Source organism: Hypomesus transpacificus, chromosome 22 (assembly GCF_021917145.1).
Source record: "Hypomesus transpacificus isolate Combined female chromosome 22, fHypTra1, whole genome shotgun sequence".
In the NCBI taxonomy this organism is placed as follows: Eukaryota; Metazoa; Chordata; class Actinopteri; order Osmeriformes; family Osmeridae; genus Hypomesus; species Hypomesus transpacificus.
The window spans coordinates 14,707,860-14,727,042 of NC_061081.1; the positions used below are offsets into that span (position 1 = coordinate 14,707,860).

The following is a 19,183-nucleotide window of genomic DNA, read 5'->3' on the forward strand; positions in this document are numbered from 1 at the left end:
GTACCTGTGTGTGTGTATGTACCTGTGTGTGTACTTGTGTGTATGTGTGTGATCTCCCTCCCCCAGATATCCATCATACTTGGCTCCGGAGGTCATTGCCCAGGGCTCAGCCCACCTCAGCGACCCCTCCAGTGGCGACGCCCCCCTGCCCTCCGGACCCAAAGCTGACGTGTGGTCTCTGGGGGTGCTGCTCTTTGAGCTGTGTGCTGTACGACTCACTACTACTTTTATTCATTTTATTCATTCATCCATTCCTCCCTCCCCCTCTCTCTCTCTCTCCCCCCCCTCCCTCCCCCTCTCTCTCTCCCCCTCTCTCTCTCTCTCCCCTTTCTTTCTCTCTCTTTCCCCCTCTCCCCCCCTCCCTCCCTCTCTCTCTCCCCCTCTCTCTCTCTCTCCCCCTCTTTCTCTCTCTCTCCCCCTCTCTCTCTCTCTCCCCCTCTTTCTCTCTCTTTCCCCCTCTCTCTCTCTCTCCCCCTCCCTCTCTCTTTCCCCCTCTTTCTCTCCCCACTCTCTCTCTCTCCCTCCCTCCCTCTCTCTCTCCCCCTCCCTCTCTCTCTCCCCCTCTCTCTCTCTCCCCCACTCTCTCTCTCCCCCTTTCTCCCCCTCTCTCCCTCCCATCCTGGACAGTCGTCTGTATCATTTGACGAGTTTTCTCATTGGTCTGCAGGGCAGGAGACTTCTGCACAACATTGAGATCAGAGAGAGGTTGAAATTCATCATCACTCTGGGTAGGTCAGGTCTCCCCCATCACTCTGTAGGTCAGGACTCCCCCATCACTCTGTAGGTCAGGACTCCCCCATCACTCTGTAGGTCAGGACTCCCCCATCACTCTGTAGGTCAGGACTACCCCATCACTCTGTAGGTCAGGACTCCCCCATCACTCTGTAGGTCAGGACTCCCCCATCACTCTCTGTAGGTCAGGACTCCCCCATCACTCTGTAGGTCAGGACTCCCCCATCACTCTGTAGGTCAGGACTCCCCCATCACTCTCTGTAGGTCAGGACTCCCCCATCACTCTGTAGGTCAGGACTCCCCCATCACTCTGTAGGTCAGGACTCCCCCATCACTCTGTAGGTCAGGTCTCCCCCATCACTCTGTAGGTCAGGACTCCCCCATCACTCTGTAGGTCAGGTCTCCCCCATCACTCTGTGGGTCAGGACTCCCCCATCACTCTGTAGGTCAGGACTCCCCCATCACTCTGTAGGTCAGGACTCCCCCATCACTCTCTGTAGGTCAGGACTCCCCCATCACTCTCTGTAGGTCAGGTCTCCCCCATCACTCTGTAGGTCAGGACTCCCCCATCACTCTGTAGGTCAGGACTCCCCCATCACTCTCTGTAGGTCAGGACTCCCCCATCACTCTCTGTAGGTCAGGACTCCCCCATCACTCTGTAGGTCAGGACTCCCCCATCACAGTACCATCCGTAGGGGCAGGAATGTGTGCCAGACATTAACCATGGAAACCCCCTTTGTCTGAAACCCTCTCTGTCTCACCAGGCTGTATGGACGAGATAGTCACTGTGCTGGCTGAGGAACATGGCTGTCTTGATGCCATCAAGGTAGGAGAGGGAGGGGAGAGAAGGGGATAGGAGTAAAGGGAGAGGGGGGAGGAGAGAAGGGGGTAGGAGTAGTGGGAGATAGGGGAGGAGAGGAGAAGTGCCTGTCTCAATAACACTAGGATGAAGCCAGTGGACTGCATGGGAGTGTAACTAATGCTTTCGCAACATCACAGACCCTCCCAGAGAAAGTCTTGGACTTACTGAGGAAATGTCTGACCTTCCTGCCATCCCAAAGGTAAACCCACCATGACATCATATCCTGTTAACTGGCCGTGCTTCTTTCAGACATGACTCTGTGTAGACTGTAGCTCATGGTGTCGTCTTATACTGTATACAGTATATACACAGCTAAGCCCTGGGATCTGTGGTCTACATCCGGCTTAAACAGTGTTTGGGATCCATATGCTACATGAATCAAACCATATGACCATTGGAACACGGGTCTAATTCCAAACAGAAATACCCCATTGTTTAAATTCTATATGACTTGATGTAAAATAAACAAACCACATCTAAGACGTGACAGTGGTTCCCTAAGTGGAGCAAACAGACTTCTTATCCCCCTGCCCCCCACCCCCTCTCCCCACCCCGTCTTCCTCACCTCCTCCCCCTCTCCTTGCCTTCCCCCTCTCCCTTCCCCCTCTCCCCACCCCCTCTCCCTACCCCCTTTCTTCCTCCCCCCCAGGCCGACTCCAGCAGAGCTGCTGTCTGACCCAGTGTTTGAGGGGGTGTCTGGTCTCTGCAACCCCTTCCAGCCCCCCCCAGGCCTGTTCTCCTCCTCGCTACGCTGCGCCCTGCTGGAGCTCCCAGACCAGCTCAGCAAGCTCTGCCCAGGTCCCTGCACACACACACACACACACACGCATCAGGGCTCCGTCCTTGGTCCCCTCCTCTTCTCTCTGTACACCACCTCACTTGGACCAATCATCACCTCCCATGGCTTCTCCTACCACTGCTACGCTGACGACACGCAGCTGTACCTGTCATTCCCTCCGACCGATCCGGGGATCTCAGCTAGGATTGAGGCCTGCCTCGCAGACATCTCCGCCTGGATGACTGAGCACCACCTCCAGCTGAACCTTGCCAAAACGGAACTTCTCATCATCCCGGCCAAACCCTCCATCTCCCATGACTTCTCAATCACCCTGGGATCTGCGACGGTGACCCCCTCATCCTCTGCCAGGAACCTTGGGGTTACCATGGATGACGAGCTCTCCCTCACGGCCCACATTGCTGCGGTCTCCCGGTCGTGTAGATTCACCCTCTACAACATCCGGAAGATCAGGAGATACCTGTCTGAGCACTCCACCCAGCTGCTTGTCCAAGCACTTGTCCTCTCCAAGTTGGACTACTGCAACTCGCTGCTCGCCGGTCTCCCATCATGCGCAACCCGCCCTCTTCAGAGGATTCAGAACGCAGCGGCCCGCCTGGTCTACAATCTACCCAGACGCTCCCACGTTATCCCGCTCCTCATCTCCCTCCACTGGCTACCCATAACGGCCCGCATCAGATTCAAGACCCTGGTACTGACCTTCCGAGCAGTGAACGGGACTGCACCCGACTACATCAAGTCTCTCCTGCAGCCTTACACCCCCACCCGCCACCTACGGTCTTCTTCAGACAACCGCCTGGTGGTCCCACCTCTCAAGACCGCCCGGTCCCAGCACAAGCTCTTCTCCTGCCTGGCACCCCAGTGGTGGAATCAACTCCCCACCTCCATCAGAGACACGGACTGTCTCTCCACTTTCAAGAGAAGGCTCAAGACACACTTGTTCCGGGAGTACAATGGTACTTAGGAATGGTTTGCTGAACCCAACGCTAGTTTCCTCAAGGTTCACAAGGTTCCTCTTGCTTAGACTGTTGCTCTTGTTGGTTAGTGGTAGCTGATTTAAACTGTTGTATTCTTTTTTAGTTAATCCTATTTTTATTGCTTTCCTACAGGTACACCTGCACTTAGATTAATGTTGTGTAATTTTTAACTTGTTTAACTACATGCTCTTATGGTTTCTTCCCTTTAGCACTATTTTTTGGTTGTTCACAATATGTACTTCTTGTTTTTGACTACCCGCAATGCTCTGGGGCTATCTTGTTGTTATTATCAGTGACCTATGCACTTTGTGAAGCTCTCTCTTGGAAGTCGCTTTGGATAAAAGCGTCTGCTAAATGAATAAATGTAAATGTAAATGTATCATATATATGTGTGTGTAATGTGGGTGTAATGTGGGTGTAATGTGGGTGTGTGTGTGTGTGTGTGTGTGTTTAGACGAGGAGGAGGACTACCTGGCTGAGAGAGCCATAGATGAGGTGTACCACCTGTGGTGTCTGGCCGGAGGAGACCTGGAGAAGGAGCTCACCAACAAGGAGATCATCCTGTCCAAGCCTCCAGTCTGCACCCTGCCCAAGTAACCTGCTCCTCCCTCCTCCTCCTCCAGTCTGCACCCTGCCCAAGTAACCTGCTCCTCCCTCCTCCTCCTCCAGTCTGCACCCTGCCCAAGTAACCTGCTCCTCCCTCCTCCTCCTCCACTCTGCACCCTGCCCAAGTAACCTGCTCCTCCCTCCTCCTCCTCCAGTCTGCACCCTGCCCAAGTAATCTGCTCCTCCCTCCTCCCTCCTCCTCCTCCAGTCTGCACCCTGCCCAAGTAACCTGCTCTTCCCTCCTCCTCCTCCAGTCTGCACCCTGCCCAAGTAACCTGCTCTTCCCTCCTCCTCCTCCAGTCTGCACCCTGCCCAAGTAACCTGCTCCTCCCTCCTCCTCCTCCAGTCTGCACCCTGCCCAAGTAACCTGCTCCTCCCTCCTCCTCCTCCAGTCTGCACCCTGCCCAAGTAACCTGCTCCTCCCTCCTCCTCCTCCAGTCTGCACCCTGCCCAAGTAACCTGCTCCTCCCTCCTCCCTCCTCCAGTCTGCACCCTGCCCAAGTAACCTGCTCTTCCCTCCTCCTCCTCCAGTCTGCACCCTGCCCAAGTAACCTGCTCTTCCCTCCTCCTCCTCCAGTCTGCACCCTGCCCAAGTAACCTGCTCCTCCCTCCTCCTCCTCCAGTCTGCACCCTGCCCAAGTAACCTGCTCCTCCCTCCCTCCTCCCTCCTCCTCCTCCAGTCTGCACCCTGCCCAAGTAACCTGCTCCTCCCTCCTCCTCCTCCAGTCTGCACTCTGCCCAAGGAACCTGCTCCTCCCTCCTCCTCCTACAGTCTGCACCCTGCCCAAGTAACCTGCTCCTCCCTCCTCCTCCTCCAGTCTGCACCCTGCCCAAGTAACCTGCTCCTCCCTCCTCCTCCTCCAGTCTGCACCCTGCCCTAGTAACCTGCTCCTCCCTCCTCCTCCTCCAGTCTGCACCCTGCCCAAGTAACCTGCTCCTCCCTCCTCCTCCTCCAGTCTGCACCCTGCCCAAGTAACCTGCTCCTCCCTCCTCCCTCCTCCAGTCTGCACCCTGCCCAAGTAACCTGCTCCTCCCTCCTCCTCCTCCAGTCTGCACCCTGCCCAAGTAACCTGCTCCTCCCTCCTCCCTCCTCCTCCTCCAGTCTGCACCCTGCCCAAGTAACCTGCTCCTCCCTCCTCCTCCTCCAGTCTGCACCCTGCCCAAGTAACCTGCTCCTCCCTCCTCCTCCTCCAGTCTGCACCCTGCCCAAGTAACCTGCTCCTCCCTCCTCCCTCCTCCTCCTCCAGTCTGCACCCTGCCCAAGTAACCTGCTCCTCCCTCCCTCCTCCTTCTCCAGTCTGCACCCTGCCCAAGTAACCTGCTCTTCCCTCCTTCCTCCTCCTCCTCCAGTCTGCACCCTGCCCAAGTAACCTGCTCCTCCCTCCTCCCTCCTCCTCCTCCAGTCTGCACCCTGCCCAAGTAACCTGCTCCTCCCTCCTCCTCCTCCAGTCTGCACCCTGCCCAAGTAACCTGCTCCTCCCTCCTCCCTCCTCCTCCTCCAGTCTGCACCCTGCCCAAGTAACCTGCTCCTCCCTCCTCCCTCCTCCTCCTCCAGTCTGCACTCTGCCCAAGTAACCTGCTCCTCCCTCCTCCTCCTCCAGTCTGCAATCTGCCCAAGTAACCTGCTCCTCCCTCCTCCCTCCTCCTCCTCCAGTCTGCACCCTGCCCAAGTAACCTGCTCTTCCCTCCTCCTCCTCCAGTCTGCACCCTGCCCAAGTAACCTGCTCCTCCCTCCTCCTTCCTCCTCCTCCAGTCTGCACCCTGCCCAAGTAACCTGCTCTTCCCTCCTCCTCCTCCAGTCTGCACCCTGCCCAAGTAACCTGCTCCTCCCTCCTCCCTCCTCCTCCTCCAGTCTGCACTCTGCCCAAGTAACCTGCTCCTCCCTCCCTCCCTCCTCCCTCCTCCTTCTCCAGTCTGCTCCCTGCCCAAGTAACCTGCTCCTCCCTCCTCCTCCTCCAGTCTGCACCCTGCCCAAGTAACCTGCTCCTCCCTCCCTCCTCCCTCCTCCTCCTCCAGTCTGCACCCTGCCCAAGTAACCTGCTCCTCCCTCCTCCTCCTCCAGTCTGCACTCTGCCCAAGTAACCTGCTCCTCCCTCCTCCTCCTCCAGTCTGCACCCTGCCCAAGTAACCTGCTCCTCCCTCCTCCTCCTCCAGTCTGCACCCTGCCCAAGTAACCTGCTCCTCCCTCCTCCTCCTACAGTCTGCACCCTGCCCAAGTAACCTGCTCCTCCCTCCTCCCTCCTCCTCCTCCAGTCTGCACCCTGCCCAAGTAACCTGCTCCTCCCTCCTCCTCCTCCAGTCTGCACCCTGCCCAAGTAACCCGCTCCTCCCTCCTCCCTCCTCCTCCTCCAGTCTGCGCTCTGCCAAATGACTGTTCATTACAAATAGCTGTGCATCCCTCCCTCTCCCCTTCCAGCTCCCTCCCTCAGGTTCCTGCTAGAGGACGGGGAGTACTCAGTCTTCCCTCTCTCGCTCTCCTTTCTAATCGGTCTCCTCTCCCTCTCCCCCCCCCCCCTCCCTCCCTCAGGTTCCTGCTAGAGGACGGGGAGTCGTTTGGCCAGGGTAGGGACCGGAGTTTCCTATTGGACGACACCACCGTCACTCTGTCCCTCTGCCAGCTGCGAAACGTACGTGCTTCCTGGAGACGCCAGCACATCACCAATATCTGATCAATATCCTCACATCACCGATATCTGATCAATATCCTCATCACCCATATTTGATCAACATCCTCGCATCACCGATACATAAGTCATTTCAGTTGTCCTTGTCTTCCTTGAGGGTCTAGGTTGGTTATAGCTGCTGATTTGAGGACATCTTGAGGGTCTAGGTTGGTTATAGCAGCTGATCTGAGGACATCTGTCTTGTCTTCCTTGAGGGTCTAGGTTGGTTATAGCAGCTGATCTGAGGACATCTGTCTTGTCTTCCTGGAGGGTCTAGGTTGGTTATAGCAGCTGATCTGAGGACATCTGTCTTGTCTTCCTGGAGGGTCTAGGTTGGTTATAGCAGCTGATCTGAGGACATCTGTCTTGTCTTCCTGGAGGGTCTAGGTTGGTTATAGCAGCTGATCTGAGGACATCTGTCTTGTCTTCCTGGAGGGTCTAGGTTGGTTATAGCAGCTGATCTGAGGACATCTGTCTTGTCTTCCTGGAGGGTCTAGGTTGGTTATAGCAGCTGATCTGAGGACATCTGTCTTGTCTTCCTGGAGGGTCTAGGTTGGTTATAGCAGCTGATCTGAGGACATCTGTCTTGTCTTCCTGGAGGGTCTAGGTTGGTTATAGCAGCTGATCTGAGGACATCTGTCTTGTCTTCCTGGAGGGTCTAGGTTGGTTATAGCAGCTGATCTGAGGACATCTGTCTTGTCTTCCTGGAGGGTCTAGGTTGGTTATAGCAGCTGATCTGAGGACATCTGTGAGGCCCTCTGGGACAGGGGACATGACTTAGAATTAGATTTGGTATCAACTCAGTATGAATCTCCACATGATGTAGTTGGCTGTGTGTAGGAAGCCCCTGCTGACCCAGGCCAGACCCTGGCCAGACACACCGGGCCGACAGGACCCCTGGTGTTTGAAGATCAGAGCGCTCAGGAAGACCTCTGCTCTTCCAAAGCAGCCAAATCAATCTCCATCATTCCAGATGTCTGTTTGTCTGTTTCCAGAGGCTGAAGGATGTAGCAGGAGAGGCTTATTACCCCATACTGGAGGAAGAGTAAGTCAAGAAAAGTTCCTCAAGCGTGTCCTCTCCTCCTCCCATCTCCCCCACCGCTTTTCTCCTCTCCCCCCCTCCTGTCCTTCTGCCTCCTACTGTTCCTCAGTTGAGTTGCCTTCCCCTCCTCCAGACCCTCTCCTGTCTCCTCCACACCCTCTCCTCTCTCCTGTCTCCTCCAGTCTCTCTCTCCTGTCTCCTCCAGCCTCTCTCTCCTGTCTCCTCCAGCCTCTCTCTCCTGTCTCCTCCAGCCTCTCTCTCCTGTCTCCTCCAGCCTCTCTCTCCTGTGTCCTCCAGCCCCTTCTCTCTCCTGTGTCCTCCACACCCTGCAGCCTGCCCCTCTCTCTCCTGTCTCCTCCAGACCCTGCAGCCTGCCCCAGTCCATCAGCAGCAGTGAGCTGCAGGCCTCGGCCGTGTCCCTGCCCCTCATCATCCGGGAGAGAGACACAGAGTACCAGCTCACACGCATCATCCTCTTCAACAGGCTGCTGCAGGTCACACACACACCTGCACACATGCACACACACACACCTGCACCATCACTGCCCTCAGGGCCTTGGTTGGGCATCAAGGTGTTAAGGAGGGAAGGCTGCATGTCTAGAGTATTGAAACAGGCCCTGGGTTTGCCTGCGTCCTCAGGCCTACCCTTACAAGAAGACCCAGGTGTGGAAGGAGGCGCGGGTGGACATCCCCCCCCTGGTCAGGGGCTTGGCGTGGTCCGCTCTGCTGGGCGTGGAGGTAGGACTGGACCACTTCACTTAGGAAACGGGGGGTGGGGGATTGTATCTACATGTGTTTGACCTGGACTGATTGATGTTTTCGTTGGTTCAGGGGGATATCCAGGCTAAATACGACAGCATAGACAAGGACACGCCCATACCGACTGATCGACAGGTACGGAGAACGTTATGTCATCGGGGCAGCTGACACAGCTGACAACACGCACAGTGTACATCTCTTAAACCCTGTGTCTTTCTGTGTGTGTGTGTGTGGGTGTGTGTGTGGGGTGTGTGTGGGGTGTGTGTGGGGGGGGGGGGGGGGGGGGGGGGGGGGGGTGTGCGTGTGTCCAGATTGAGGTAGACATCCCTCGCTGTCACCAGTATGACGAGCTGCTGTCGTCGCCCCAGGGTCACGTCAAGTTCCGCCGCGTGCTGAAGGCCTGGGTGGTGTCCCACCCCGAGCTGGTCTACTGGCAGGGTGAGGCCCACGCACTCAAATCAAGGGCACCTCAAACGAGTCATAACATGAATCAAGTGCACTTTAAACATTAGCCATTCCTAGACAGTTATTATGCATATGATAAAAGCTTGATTTATTCCACGGCATAATGAAACACGGTTGACATTCCCAGCGGTGCCAAGCTGTAAATCAAACACACCTGGACCAGTGGGGTGCTGTACTGTGGTCAGTCTGCCACCAGATGGCGTTAAAGACACACCATTTCAGCCTTGACTGACATGTGGCTGTTGGGTTGTCAAGTGTGTCCAGTTATCTGGGGTAGTCGCAGGGGCGTCGTTAGACCCTTTTTACTGCCCCACGTGCCCCAGTATAAATCTGCTGTGCCCCAGTAAAATTTAGTTTAAGTTTCAAGAATTTATTTTATTAGTCAGTGCATTCATTTAGATTGATAAGGCCGGGATAAACACATAAACGCTCATAAACTCATAAACGCAATATCCCAATCAGCACTTGTTAAATCAAAGCCCATGCCGATGCTCGCTAAATTCCATGTCAGGGTGCTCTTCTGAAGTTGCCAAGCAGCCACTGCAGCACGCACACACAAGTCCAGGTGTTGGACTCGGCACACAAGTCAGAATTGAGGTTGTTTCTAAATGATAGGCCTACCGATCCTCTTATTTTGACAAAAACATAAAAAACAATAGCTCCTCCTCCACTGCCCCTGCCCCGCCCCCGGCCCCGCCCCCGGTACATGAAGCTCAAAAAACTGTATTTGCGCTCAAATGAATGCGAAAGAAATGTGCGCGCTCGCATTAACTATTGATGTCCCTGCCAAAACTGATATCAAACTTGCATCCCTGAACTGTTGTATAGTGGGTTAAGCAAGGGGAGTTTCTATAGCCTAGTAGTGCGTTGTGCGCAGCAAGCTTGGAAGAAAAAAAAGGGATATGAAAAGGGGTACCTGTGCCCCAGTAGAGCGATATATATACCAGCCCCTCGGTAGCCTGGGTAGGCGCTTCAACTTCTGGATGATCTTGAAAACGGCCTTAGCTGATCCCAGAACAGCACACATAAACATCTCTTCTATTGTTCTTTTGTTTTCATTCATAATTCTGTGTTCACACCGAACGCGAAGCGAATTCTTTGCGTGAAAGAAGGGAATTTTCGCTTCGCGTTCATTTGTGTTTATTCGCGCAAAAATCTCAATTTCAAACTTATCGATTCACGTTTTATATATTTCCACAAGTATTTCCATGTAACCAAATGGTCTTGCGTGTGACTGATCCTGAGGATTGTGTGGAACAGGTTTGGACTCTCTCTGTGCTCCCTTCCTCTACCTGAACTTCAACAATGAAGGTGAGAGTTGCTCTGGCTGCCCTCGGTCTGTCAGCTAACTGAGAACATGTCAAAGCTTTAATGACAGCTGGGTTACTTAGCGATGACACCAGTGTACTTAGTCTTGAAGCATGTCACATTAGGTGCACGTATCTGCTCAGTGACTTGTGTATTTTGATGTGAAATATCAGGTGTTATTCCAAGCGCAGAACTGATCATAATTAGTGACTTTTCTTCTCTCCTTCCTCCTCTCCCTCTTCCTCCTCCTCTCCCTCCCTCCTCCTCCTCTCCCTCCTCTTCTCCCTCTCCCTCCTCCTCCTCTCCCTCCTCCTCCTCTCCCTCCCCCTCTCCCTCCTCCTTTCCCTCTTCCTCCCTCCTCCTCTCCCTCCTCCTCCTCCTCTCCCTCCTCCTCTCCCTCCTCCTCGTCTCCCTCTCCCTCCTCCTTTCCCTCTTCCTCCCTCTCCCTCCTCCTCTCCCTCTTCCTCCCTCCTCCTCTCCCTCTTCCTCCCTCTCCCTCCTCCTCTCCCTCCTCCTTTCCCTCTTCCTCCCTCTCCCTCCTCCTCTTCCTCCCTCCTCCTCTCCCTCTCCCTCCTCCTCTCCCTCCCCCTCTCCCTCCCCCTCTCCCTCCCCCTCTCCCTCCTCCTCTCCCTCCTCTCCCTCCTCTCCCTCCTCCTCTCCCTCTCCCTCCTCCTCTCCCTATCCCTCCTCCTCTCCCTCCCCCTCTCCCTCCTCCTCTCCCTCCTCTCCCTCCTCCTCTCCCTCCTCCTCCTCCTCTCCCTCCAGCTCTGGCATATGCCTGCATGTCTGCCTTCATCCCCAAGTATCTCTACAACTTCTTCCTCAAGGACAACTCTCATGTCATCCAAGGTAAGCTTTCTCCCTCTCATACACACACCCCCTCCATCATCACAGTCGTTCCAGTCGTTCATTTACATTAGAAACGTCCCCCCCCCCCCCACGTCCGGTTTCCTGGCAACCCGTCCTCGCCCCTCCAACTGACGTCGAGCCACAAAATTCAGAGTTAAGGCTAAAGTTAGCATCGGCGCCTGTAGCGTCACGCCTCCCCGTCCATTAAATTGCTGCTTCCTGACGTTGTAGCCCGTAACCGTGGAAACTAATTGGAAGGGTTGGCGCGGCGACGGTCGGCAGGCAGAGGAGGGGAGTTGTCATTAGGAGATGTGGGGTCGTACCAGGAGACGCCGGCTAGGGGCGGAGCCCGAGGGAGAGCTGTCACAGTTGGGCCCCCCTGTTGTTAGACAGGAGTCATCGCAGCGGCGCAGCAAACGGTTGCCCTTTAGTGAACGCTTGCAGAGTACCTCAGAGTTTCTGTCTTAAGAGTCTTGTTTTCTCTCCCTCTCTCTCCCTCACACATACACTCTCTTTCTCTTTCATTTACTCTCTCTCTCCCGCTCCCTCCCCCCCCCCTCTGTTCTTCAGAGTACCTGACAGCTTTCTCCTCTGTTCTTCAGAGTACCTGACAGTGTTCTCCTCTGTTCTTCAGAGTACCTGACAGTGTTCTTCAGAGTACCTGACGGTGTTCTCCTCGATTCTTCAGAGTACCTGACAGTGTTCTCCTCTGTTCTTCAGAGTACCTGACAGCTTTCTCCTCTGTTCTTCAGAGCACCTGACAGTGTTCTCCTCGGTTCTTCTGAGTACCTAACAGTGTTCTTCAGAGTACCTGACAGTGTTCTCCTCGGTTCTTCTGAGTACCTAACAGTGTTCTTCAGAGTACCTGACAGTGTTCTCCTCGGTTCTTCAGAGTACCTGACAGTGTTCTCCTCGGTTCTTCAGAGTACCTGACAGTGTTCTCCTCTGTTCTTCAGAGTACCTGACGGTGTTCTCCCAGATGATAGCGTTCCACGACCCAGAGCTGAGCAACCACCTTAATGACATCGGATTCATCCCAGATGTGAGTACAGCAGCCTCACATTCTCTCCTCTCCCCCTCCTTCTCACCCCTCTCCCCCTCCTCCTCACCCTCTTCCCCTCCTCCTCACCCTCTCCCCCTCCTCCTCACCCTCTTCCCCTCCCCCTCACACCCCTCCTCCTCACCCCTCTCCCCCTCCTCATCACCCCTCACCCTCTCCCCTCCTTCTCACCCTCTCCCCCTCCTCCTCACCCTCTCCCCCTCCCTCTCACCCTCTCCCCCTCCCTCTCACCCTCTCCCCCTCCTCCTCACCCTCTTCCCTCCTCCTCACCCTCTCACCCTCTCCCCTCCTCCTCACCCTCTCCCCCTCCTTCTCACCCTCTCCCCTCCTCCTCACCCTCTCCCCCCTCCTCCTCACCCTCTCCCCCTCCTTCTCACCCTCTCCCCCTCCTCCTCACCCTCTCCCCCCTCCTCCTCACCCTCTCACCCTCTCCCCCTCCTTCTCACCCTCTCCCCCTCACCCTCTCCCCCTCCTTCTCACCCTCCCCCCTCCTTCTCACCCTCCTCCCCCTCCTCCTCACCCTCTCCCCCTCCTCCTCACCCTCTCACCCTCTCCCCCTCCTTCTCACCCTCCCCCTCACCCTCTCCCCCCTCACCCTCTCCCTCCTCCTCACCCCTCCCCTCTCCCCCTCCTCCTCACCCTCTCCCCCTCCTCCTCACCCTCTCCCCCTCCTCCTCACCCTCTCCCCCTCCTTCTCACCCTCTCCCCTCCTCCTCACCCTCTCCCCCTCCTCCTCACCCTCTCACCCTCTCCCCCTCCTTCTCACCCTCTCCCCCTCCTCCTCACCCTCTCCCCCTCCTCCTCACCCTCTCCCCCTCCTCCTCACCCTCTCACCCTCTCCCCCTCCTTCTCACCCCTCCCCCCTCCTCCTCCCCCTCCTCCTCACCCTCTTCCCCTCTCACCCTCTCCCCCTCCTTCTCACCCTCTCCCCCTCCTCCTCACCCTCTCCCCCTCCTCCTCACCCTCTCCCCCTCCTTCTCACCCTCTCCCCCTTCTCCTCACCCTCTCACCCTCTCCCCCTCCTTCTCACCCTCTCCCCCTCCTCCTCACCCTCTCCCCCTCCTTCTCACCCTCTCCCCTCCTCCTCACCCTCTCCCCCTCCTCCTCACCCTCTCCCCCCTCCTTCTCACCCTCTCCCTCTCCTCCTCACCCTCTCCCCCTCCTCCTCACCCTCTCCCCCTCCTCCTCACCCTCTCACCCTCTCCCCCTCCTTCTCACCCTCTCCCCCTCACCCTCTCCCCCTCCTTCTCACCCTCTCCCCTCCTCCTCACCCTCTCACCCTCTCCCCCTCCTCCTCACCCTCTCCCCCTCCTTCTCACCCTCTCCCCTCCTCCTCACCCTCTCCCCCTCCTCCTCACCCTCTCACCCTCTCCCCCTCCTTCTCACCCTCTCCTCCTCACCCTCTCCCCCTCCTCCTCACCCTCTCCCCCTCCTCCTCACCCTCTCACCCTCTCCCCCTCCTTCTCACCCTCTCCCCCCTCCTCCCCCTCCTCCTCACCCTCTTCCCCTCTCACCCTCTCCCCCTCCTTCTCACCCTCTCCCCCTCCTCCTCACCCTCTCCCCCTCCTCCTCACCCTCTCACCCCTCTCCCCCTCCTTCTCACCCTCTCCCCCTCACCCTCTCCCCCTCCTTCTCACCCTCTCCCCTCCTTCTCACCCTCTCCCCCTCCTCCTCACCCTCTCCCCCTCCTCCTCACCCTCTCCCCCTCCTCCTCACCCTCTCACCCTCTCCCCCTCATCCTCACCCTCTCCCCCTCCTCCTCACCCTCTCCCCCTCCTTCTCACCCTCTCCCCTCCTCCTCACCCTCTCCCCCTCCTCCTCACCCTCTCACCCTCTCCCCCTCCTTCTCACCCTCTCCCCCTCCTCCTCCCCCTCCTCCTCACCCTCTCCCCTCTCACCCTCTCCCCCTCCTTCTCACCCTCTCCCCCTCCTCCTCACCCTCTCCCCCTCCTCCTCACCCTCTCCCCCTCCTTCTCACCCTCTCCCCCTTCTCCTCACCCTCTCACCCTCTCCCCCTCCTTCTCACCCTCTCCCCCTCCTCCTCACCCTCTCCCCCTCCTTCTCACCCTCTCCCCTCCTCCTCACCCTCTCCCCCTCCTCCTCACCCTCTCACCCTCTCCCCCTCCTTCTCACCCTCTCCCCCTCCCCCTCACCCTCTCCCCCTCCTCCTCACCCTCTCACCCTCTCCCCCTCCTTCTCACCCTCTCCCCCTTACCCTCTCCCCCTCCTTCTCACCCTCTCCCCCTCACCCTCTCCCCCTCCTTCTCACCCTCTCCCCTCCTCCTCACCCTCTCACCCTCTCCCCCTCCTCCTCACCCTCTCCCCCTCCTTCTCACCCTCTCCCCTCCTCCTCACCCTCTCCCCCTCCTCCTCACCCTCTCACCCTCTCCCCCTCCTTCTCACCCTCTCCCCCTCCTCCTCACCCTCTCCCCCTCCTCCTCACCCTCTCCCCCTCCTCCTCACCCTCTCACCCTCTCCCCCTCCTTCTCACCCTCTCCTCCTCACCCTCTCCCCCTCCTTCTCACCCTCTCCCCTCCTCCTCACCCCTCTCCCCCTCCTCCTCACCCTCTCCCCCTCTCCCCCTCCTCTCACCCTCTCCCCCTCCTCCTCCCCCTCACCCTCTCCCCCTCATCCTCTTCCCCTCCTATTCTCCCCCTCCTTCTCACCCTCTCCCCCTCACCCTCTCCCCCTCCTCCTCTTCCCCTCCTTCTCACCCTCTCCCCCTCACCCTCTCACCCTCTCCCCCTCCTTCTCACCCTCTCCCCCTCCTCCTCACCCTCTCCCCCTCCTCCTCACCCTCTCACCCTCTCCCCCTCCTTCTCACCCTCTCCCCCTCACCCTCTCCCCCTCCTTCTCACCCTCTCCCCTCCTCCTCACCCTCTCACCCTCTCCCCCTCCTCCTCACCCTCTCCCCCTCCTCCTCACCCTCTCCCCCTCCTCCTCACCCTCTCCCCCTCCTTCTCACCCTCTCCCCTCCTCCTCACCCTCTCCCCCTCCTCCTCACCCTCTCACCCTCTCCCCCTCCTTCTCACCCTCTCCCCCTCCTCCTCACCCTCTCCCCTCCTCCTCACCCTCTCCCCCTCCTCCTCACCCTCTCACCCTCTCCCCCTCCTTCTCACCCTCTCCTCCTCACCCTCTCCCCCTCCTTCTCACCCTCTCCCCTCCTCCTCACCCTCTCCCCCTCCTCCTCACCCTCTCCCCCTCCTTCTCACCCTCTCCCCCTCCTCCTCCCCCTCACCCTCTCCCCCTCACCCTCTCCCCCTCCTCCTCTTCCCCTCCTATTCTCCCCCTCCTTCTCACCCTCTCCCCCTCACCCTCTCCCCCTCCTCCTCTTCCCCTCCTATTCTCCCCCTCCTCCTCACCCTCTCACCCTCTCCCCCCTCCTTCTCACCCTCTCCCCCTCACCCTCTCCCCCTCCTCCTCTTCCCCTCCTATTCTCCCCCTCCTTCTCACCCTCTCCCCCTCCTCCTCTCCCCCTCCTCCTCTTCCCCTCCTATTCTCCCCCTCCTTCTCACCCTCTCCCCCTCCTCCTCTCCCCCTCCTTCTCTTCCCCTCCTATTCTCCCCCTCCTTCTCACCCTCTCACCCTCTCCCCCTCCTCCTCACCCTCTCCCCCTCCTCCTCACCCTCTCACCCTCTCCCCCTCCTTCTCACCCTCTCCCCCTCCCCCTCACCCTCTCCCCCTCCTCCTCACCCTCTCACCCTCTCCCCCTCCTTCTCACCCTCTCCCCCTTACCCTCTCCCCCTCCTCCTCTTCCCCTCCTATTCTCTCCCCCTCCTTCTCACCCTCTCCCCCTCACCCTCTCCCCCTCCTCCTCATCCTCTCCCCCTCCTCCTCACCCTCTCCCCCTCCTTCTCACCCTCTCCCCCTCCTCCTCACCCTCTCACCCTCTCCCCCTCCTTCTCACCCTCTCCCCCTCACCCTCTCCCCCTCCTCCTCACCCTCTCCCCCTCCTCCTCACCTTCTCCCCCTCCTTCTCACCCTCTCCCCCTCTCCCCCTCACCCTCTCCCCCTCCTTCTCTTCCCCTCCTATTCTCCCCCTCCTCCTCACCCTCTCTCTCCCCCTCACCCTCTCCCCCTCCTCCTCTTCCCCTCCTATTCTCCCCCTCCTCCTCACCCTCTCCCCCTCCTCCTCTTCCCCTCCTATTCTCCCCCTCCCTCTCACCCTCTCCCCCTCCTCCTCTTCCCCTCACCCTCTCCCCCTCCTCCTCTTCCCCTCCTATTCTCCCCCTCCTCCTCTTCCCCTCCTATTCTCCCCCTCACCCTCTCCCCCTCCTTCTCACCCTCTCCCCCTCCTTCTCACCCTCTCCCCCTCCTCCTCTCCCCCTCCTCCTCTTCCCCTCCTCCTCTCCCCCTCCTTCCCCCTCCTCTCCCCCTCCCCACCTCCCATCTTTCCATCTCCCTCTTCCAACAAAGGTGTCCTGAAGCTAAAATATCTGAACAGTTGTGGAGGGCACTGTAAAGGAACATTAGACACTCCCCCCTCCTCCCCCTCCGCCCCCTCTCCCCGCGGGGCAGAGCTGATGGAGGTGAGGGAGGGGGTGGATGGCTCTGGCTACAGGCCCAGTCCACAGATAAAGCAGGAAGAATCACATTGCCTCCGCGCACACACACACAGACAGTAATGTTGGAGGGACTTTGTCCTTCCTGAGTTCCTGCAGGGCCAAGCCTACCCCTCACCCCTCTGGTGATGATTTGCACACTTCGCTCGCTCTCTCGCTCTCTCCCTCTTTCTCTCGCGCGCTCTCTCTCTCGCTCTCTCGCTCTTTCTCTCGCGCTCTCTCTCTCTCTCTCTCTCTCTCTCTCTCTCTCTCTCTCTCTCTCTCTCTCTCTCTCTCTCCCCACTCTCTTTCACTCCCTGAAGGATCTCTGTATTGCCAAATTTGTCACAATTCTCTTTCAATCTCGTTCTCTATCTGACCCTGTTTCCCTTTTCTCTCTCTCTCGCTCTCTTTCTCTCCACGTCCTCGCTCTCTCTATCTCCATCCATCCATCCATGTCTGTCTCTCTCTCCATCCATCCATGTCTGTCTCTCTCTCCATCTATCTCTCTCCTTCCCTTGTTATCCGTCTCTCTCCTTGCCTCCTCATCAATCTCTCCGTGGTCCAAGGTGATCAGGTCATGACCACTTCCTGTTTAGCTCCTCCTCTCACTCTCCCTCCTCCTCCTCTCCCTCCTCCTCTTCTTCCTCCTCGCTCCCCACAGACTGCACTTCCTGTTTAGCATCCTCCCACAAACTGCACTTCCTGTTCAGCACCCTCCCACACACTGCACTTCCTGTTTAGCACCCTCCCACACACTGCACTTCCTGTTTAGCACCCTCCCACACACTGCACTTCCTGTTTAGCTCCCTCCCACAGACTGCACTTCCTGTTTAGCTCCCTCCCACAAACTGCTTCTCTTTTTTTGTGTGCAGAAAACACCAATGAAAGAAAATTATAAATCCTGTTTGAACGACGTGAAGCGCTGCGGCCCCTCAGATCAACCCGTCTATTCTGAGGAAACAAAACATCTGTCGTCTTTAGAAGCTTACAGAGGACAATAGGGAGAATTAAGGCTTCAATCAGATATTGCGATGTAGCGCTGCTCCTGTGGGTGTTTCCTGTGCGTTTGTCTCCATCTCCTGAGTCTTTCAGGAGGAAGGAGAGGGGGAAACGCCCCCTTCCTCGCCTGGAAACAAGACGTCTCCTTGACGTTGGGGACACACAGCCTGTACCTAATATTGCATGGTTTAATAAAGTTAGAACAACCAGTTACAGCAACCAGTCAGTAGATTGGTATACAGGGGGCCAGGCCCCCCTTGTGCCCCCCCAAAAATGTAGAATTCTGAAATCATTATAAACATGGTATTTTTGACTGTTAATGCCTGCAATGCAGTGAAGAAAACTGATAACAGTAATGTTAATCGTACAGTACAACTGGTCCCAGCTTGGCCCCCCCCAGTTTTGGCCCCCCTTGTTGAAGTGGTGTAGAACCTCCACTGTTGCTCTTCCTGGTTGGAATGTCAAACTTCATAACTGACCTCTGATGTCACTAGAAAGGCCTGAGATTAAGGGTTCAACTCTGTCCTTTTAAAGACAGATTAGTGTTCTTTTCACCAGTCTGCATCAGAGAATAATATGTGGATTGTGTTGGTTCACATGGCTTTGATGTTGGTCCAACATTTAGTCCCTTTTTACACACTGTGACTAATTCCCTTGTGAAGTTCAAGACTTGCAGACAGTCCTTTTACCTGTGTTTCTCTAGTCTTGTTCAAAGTGTTTTGGCAAGGAAACCATAGATTGTTCTGTATATAACAAGAACACTCCAAGTTCAAATCAACCGGTGTACATCGCTTCGGATTGGAATGTCTGTGAAAAGTTGAAAAAATAGAATTTTGGCAGAAAGGTTGACAATATTTTCGGAAAACAGTTATGAAAAAACGTTTTAAAAGGTTTTTAAAATATTTCCGGAAAGTTTTACATTTTTTGGGGGGGGGGGGGGGGGAAATAATATTTGAAAGGTTGAAAGAATGTTTTTTTTTAAATCATTGACTGCTCTCATTCCAGTTACCATCGTGACACTAAAACAGGTTGTAGTATTGGCTACTGTCACTGAAGTATATGTCAGAGCTCACACTTTCTTACTTAAACTTGAGTGAAAAAGTGTCCCTCAGTCAGTACTGAGATGTCTCTCTCCTGTCTCTCTCCCTCGCTCATTACCCCAGGGGATGGAAGGGGGTGTGTGTGTGTGTGTGTGGGTGTGTGTGTGTGGGTGTGTGTGTGTGTTGAGGGGCGATGTGAATCTAGCGAGACCAGGTACTGGAAAACCTTTCAGGCCCCAGGGGAGATTGCTCCCAATTAACCAGACAGAATCAACCCAATATCCTCATTCCTCTCCTCCCCTCTCAAATGAAAGGTCTGGGTCCATTGTGACTCCCAGATTTTTTACCAGCTGGCTTTGAGATACTTTGACGCCGTCTAAGTCTAAGGTTAGATGGGATAAATTATTTCGGTGTTTTTTTCGGACCAAAAATTTGAACCTCGGTTTTATCCGAATTAAGAAGAAGGAAATTTGCAGTCATC

The 19,183-nt window shown here is 56.7% G+C and overlaps 1 protein-coding gene across 1 annotated transcript in view; it reads left to right on the top strand.

The window, feature by feature from the left end:
* The window catches only part of tbck (TBC1 domain containing kinase), a 42,355-nt gene that overhangs the window by 4,969 nt on the left and 18,203 nt on the right, over positions 1-19,183 (top strand). The window contains 15 exon segments of the mRNA XM_047045417.1: positions 67-208; positions 668-728; positions 1,497-1,558; positions 1,732-1,793; positions 2,244-2,392; positions 3,822-3,960; positions 6,501-6,600; positions 7,632-7,681; positions 8,040-8,172; positions 8,318-8,416; positions 8,510-8,572; positions 8,749-8,875; positions 10,163-10,213; positions 10,976-11,059; positions 12,016-12,105. Coding sequence (XP_046901373.1) covers positions 67-208; positions 668-728; positions 1,497-1,558; positions 1,732-1,793; positions 2,244-2,392; positions 3,822-3,960; positions 6,501-6,600; positions 7,632-7,681; positions 8,040-8,172; positions 8,318-8,416; positions 8,510-8,572; positions 8,749-8,875; positions 10,163-10,213; positions 10,976-11,059; positions 12,016-12,105 — 1,412 coding nt within the window.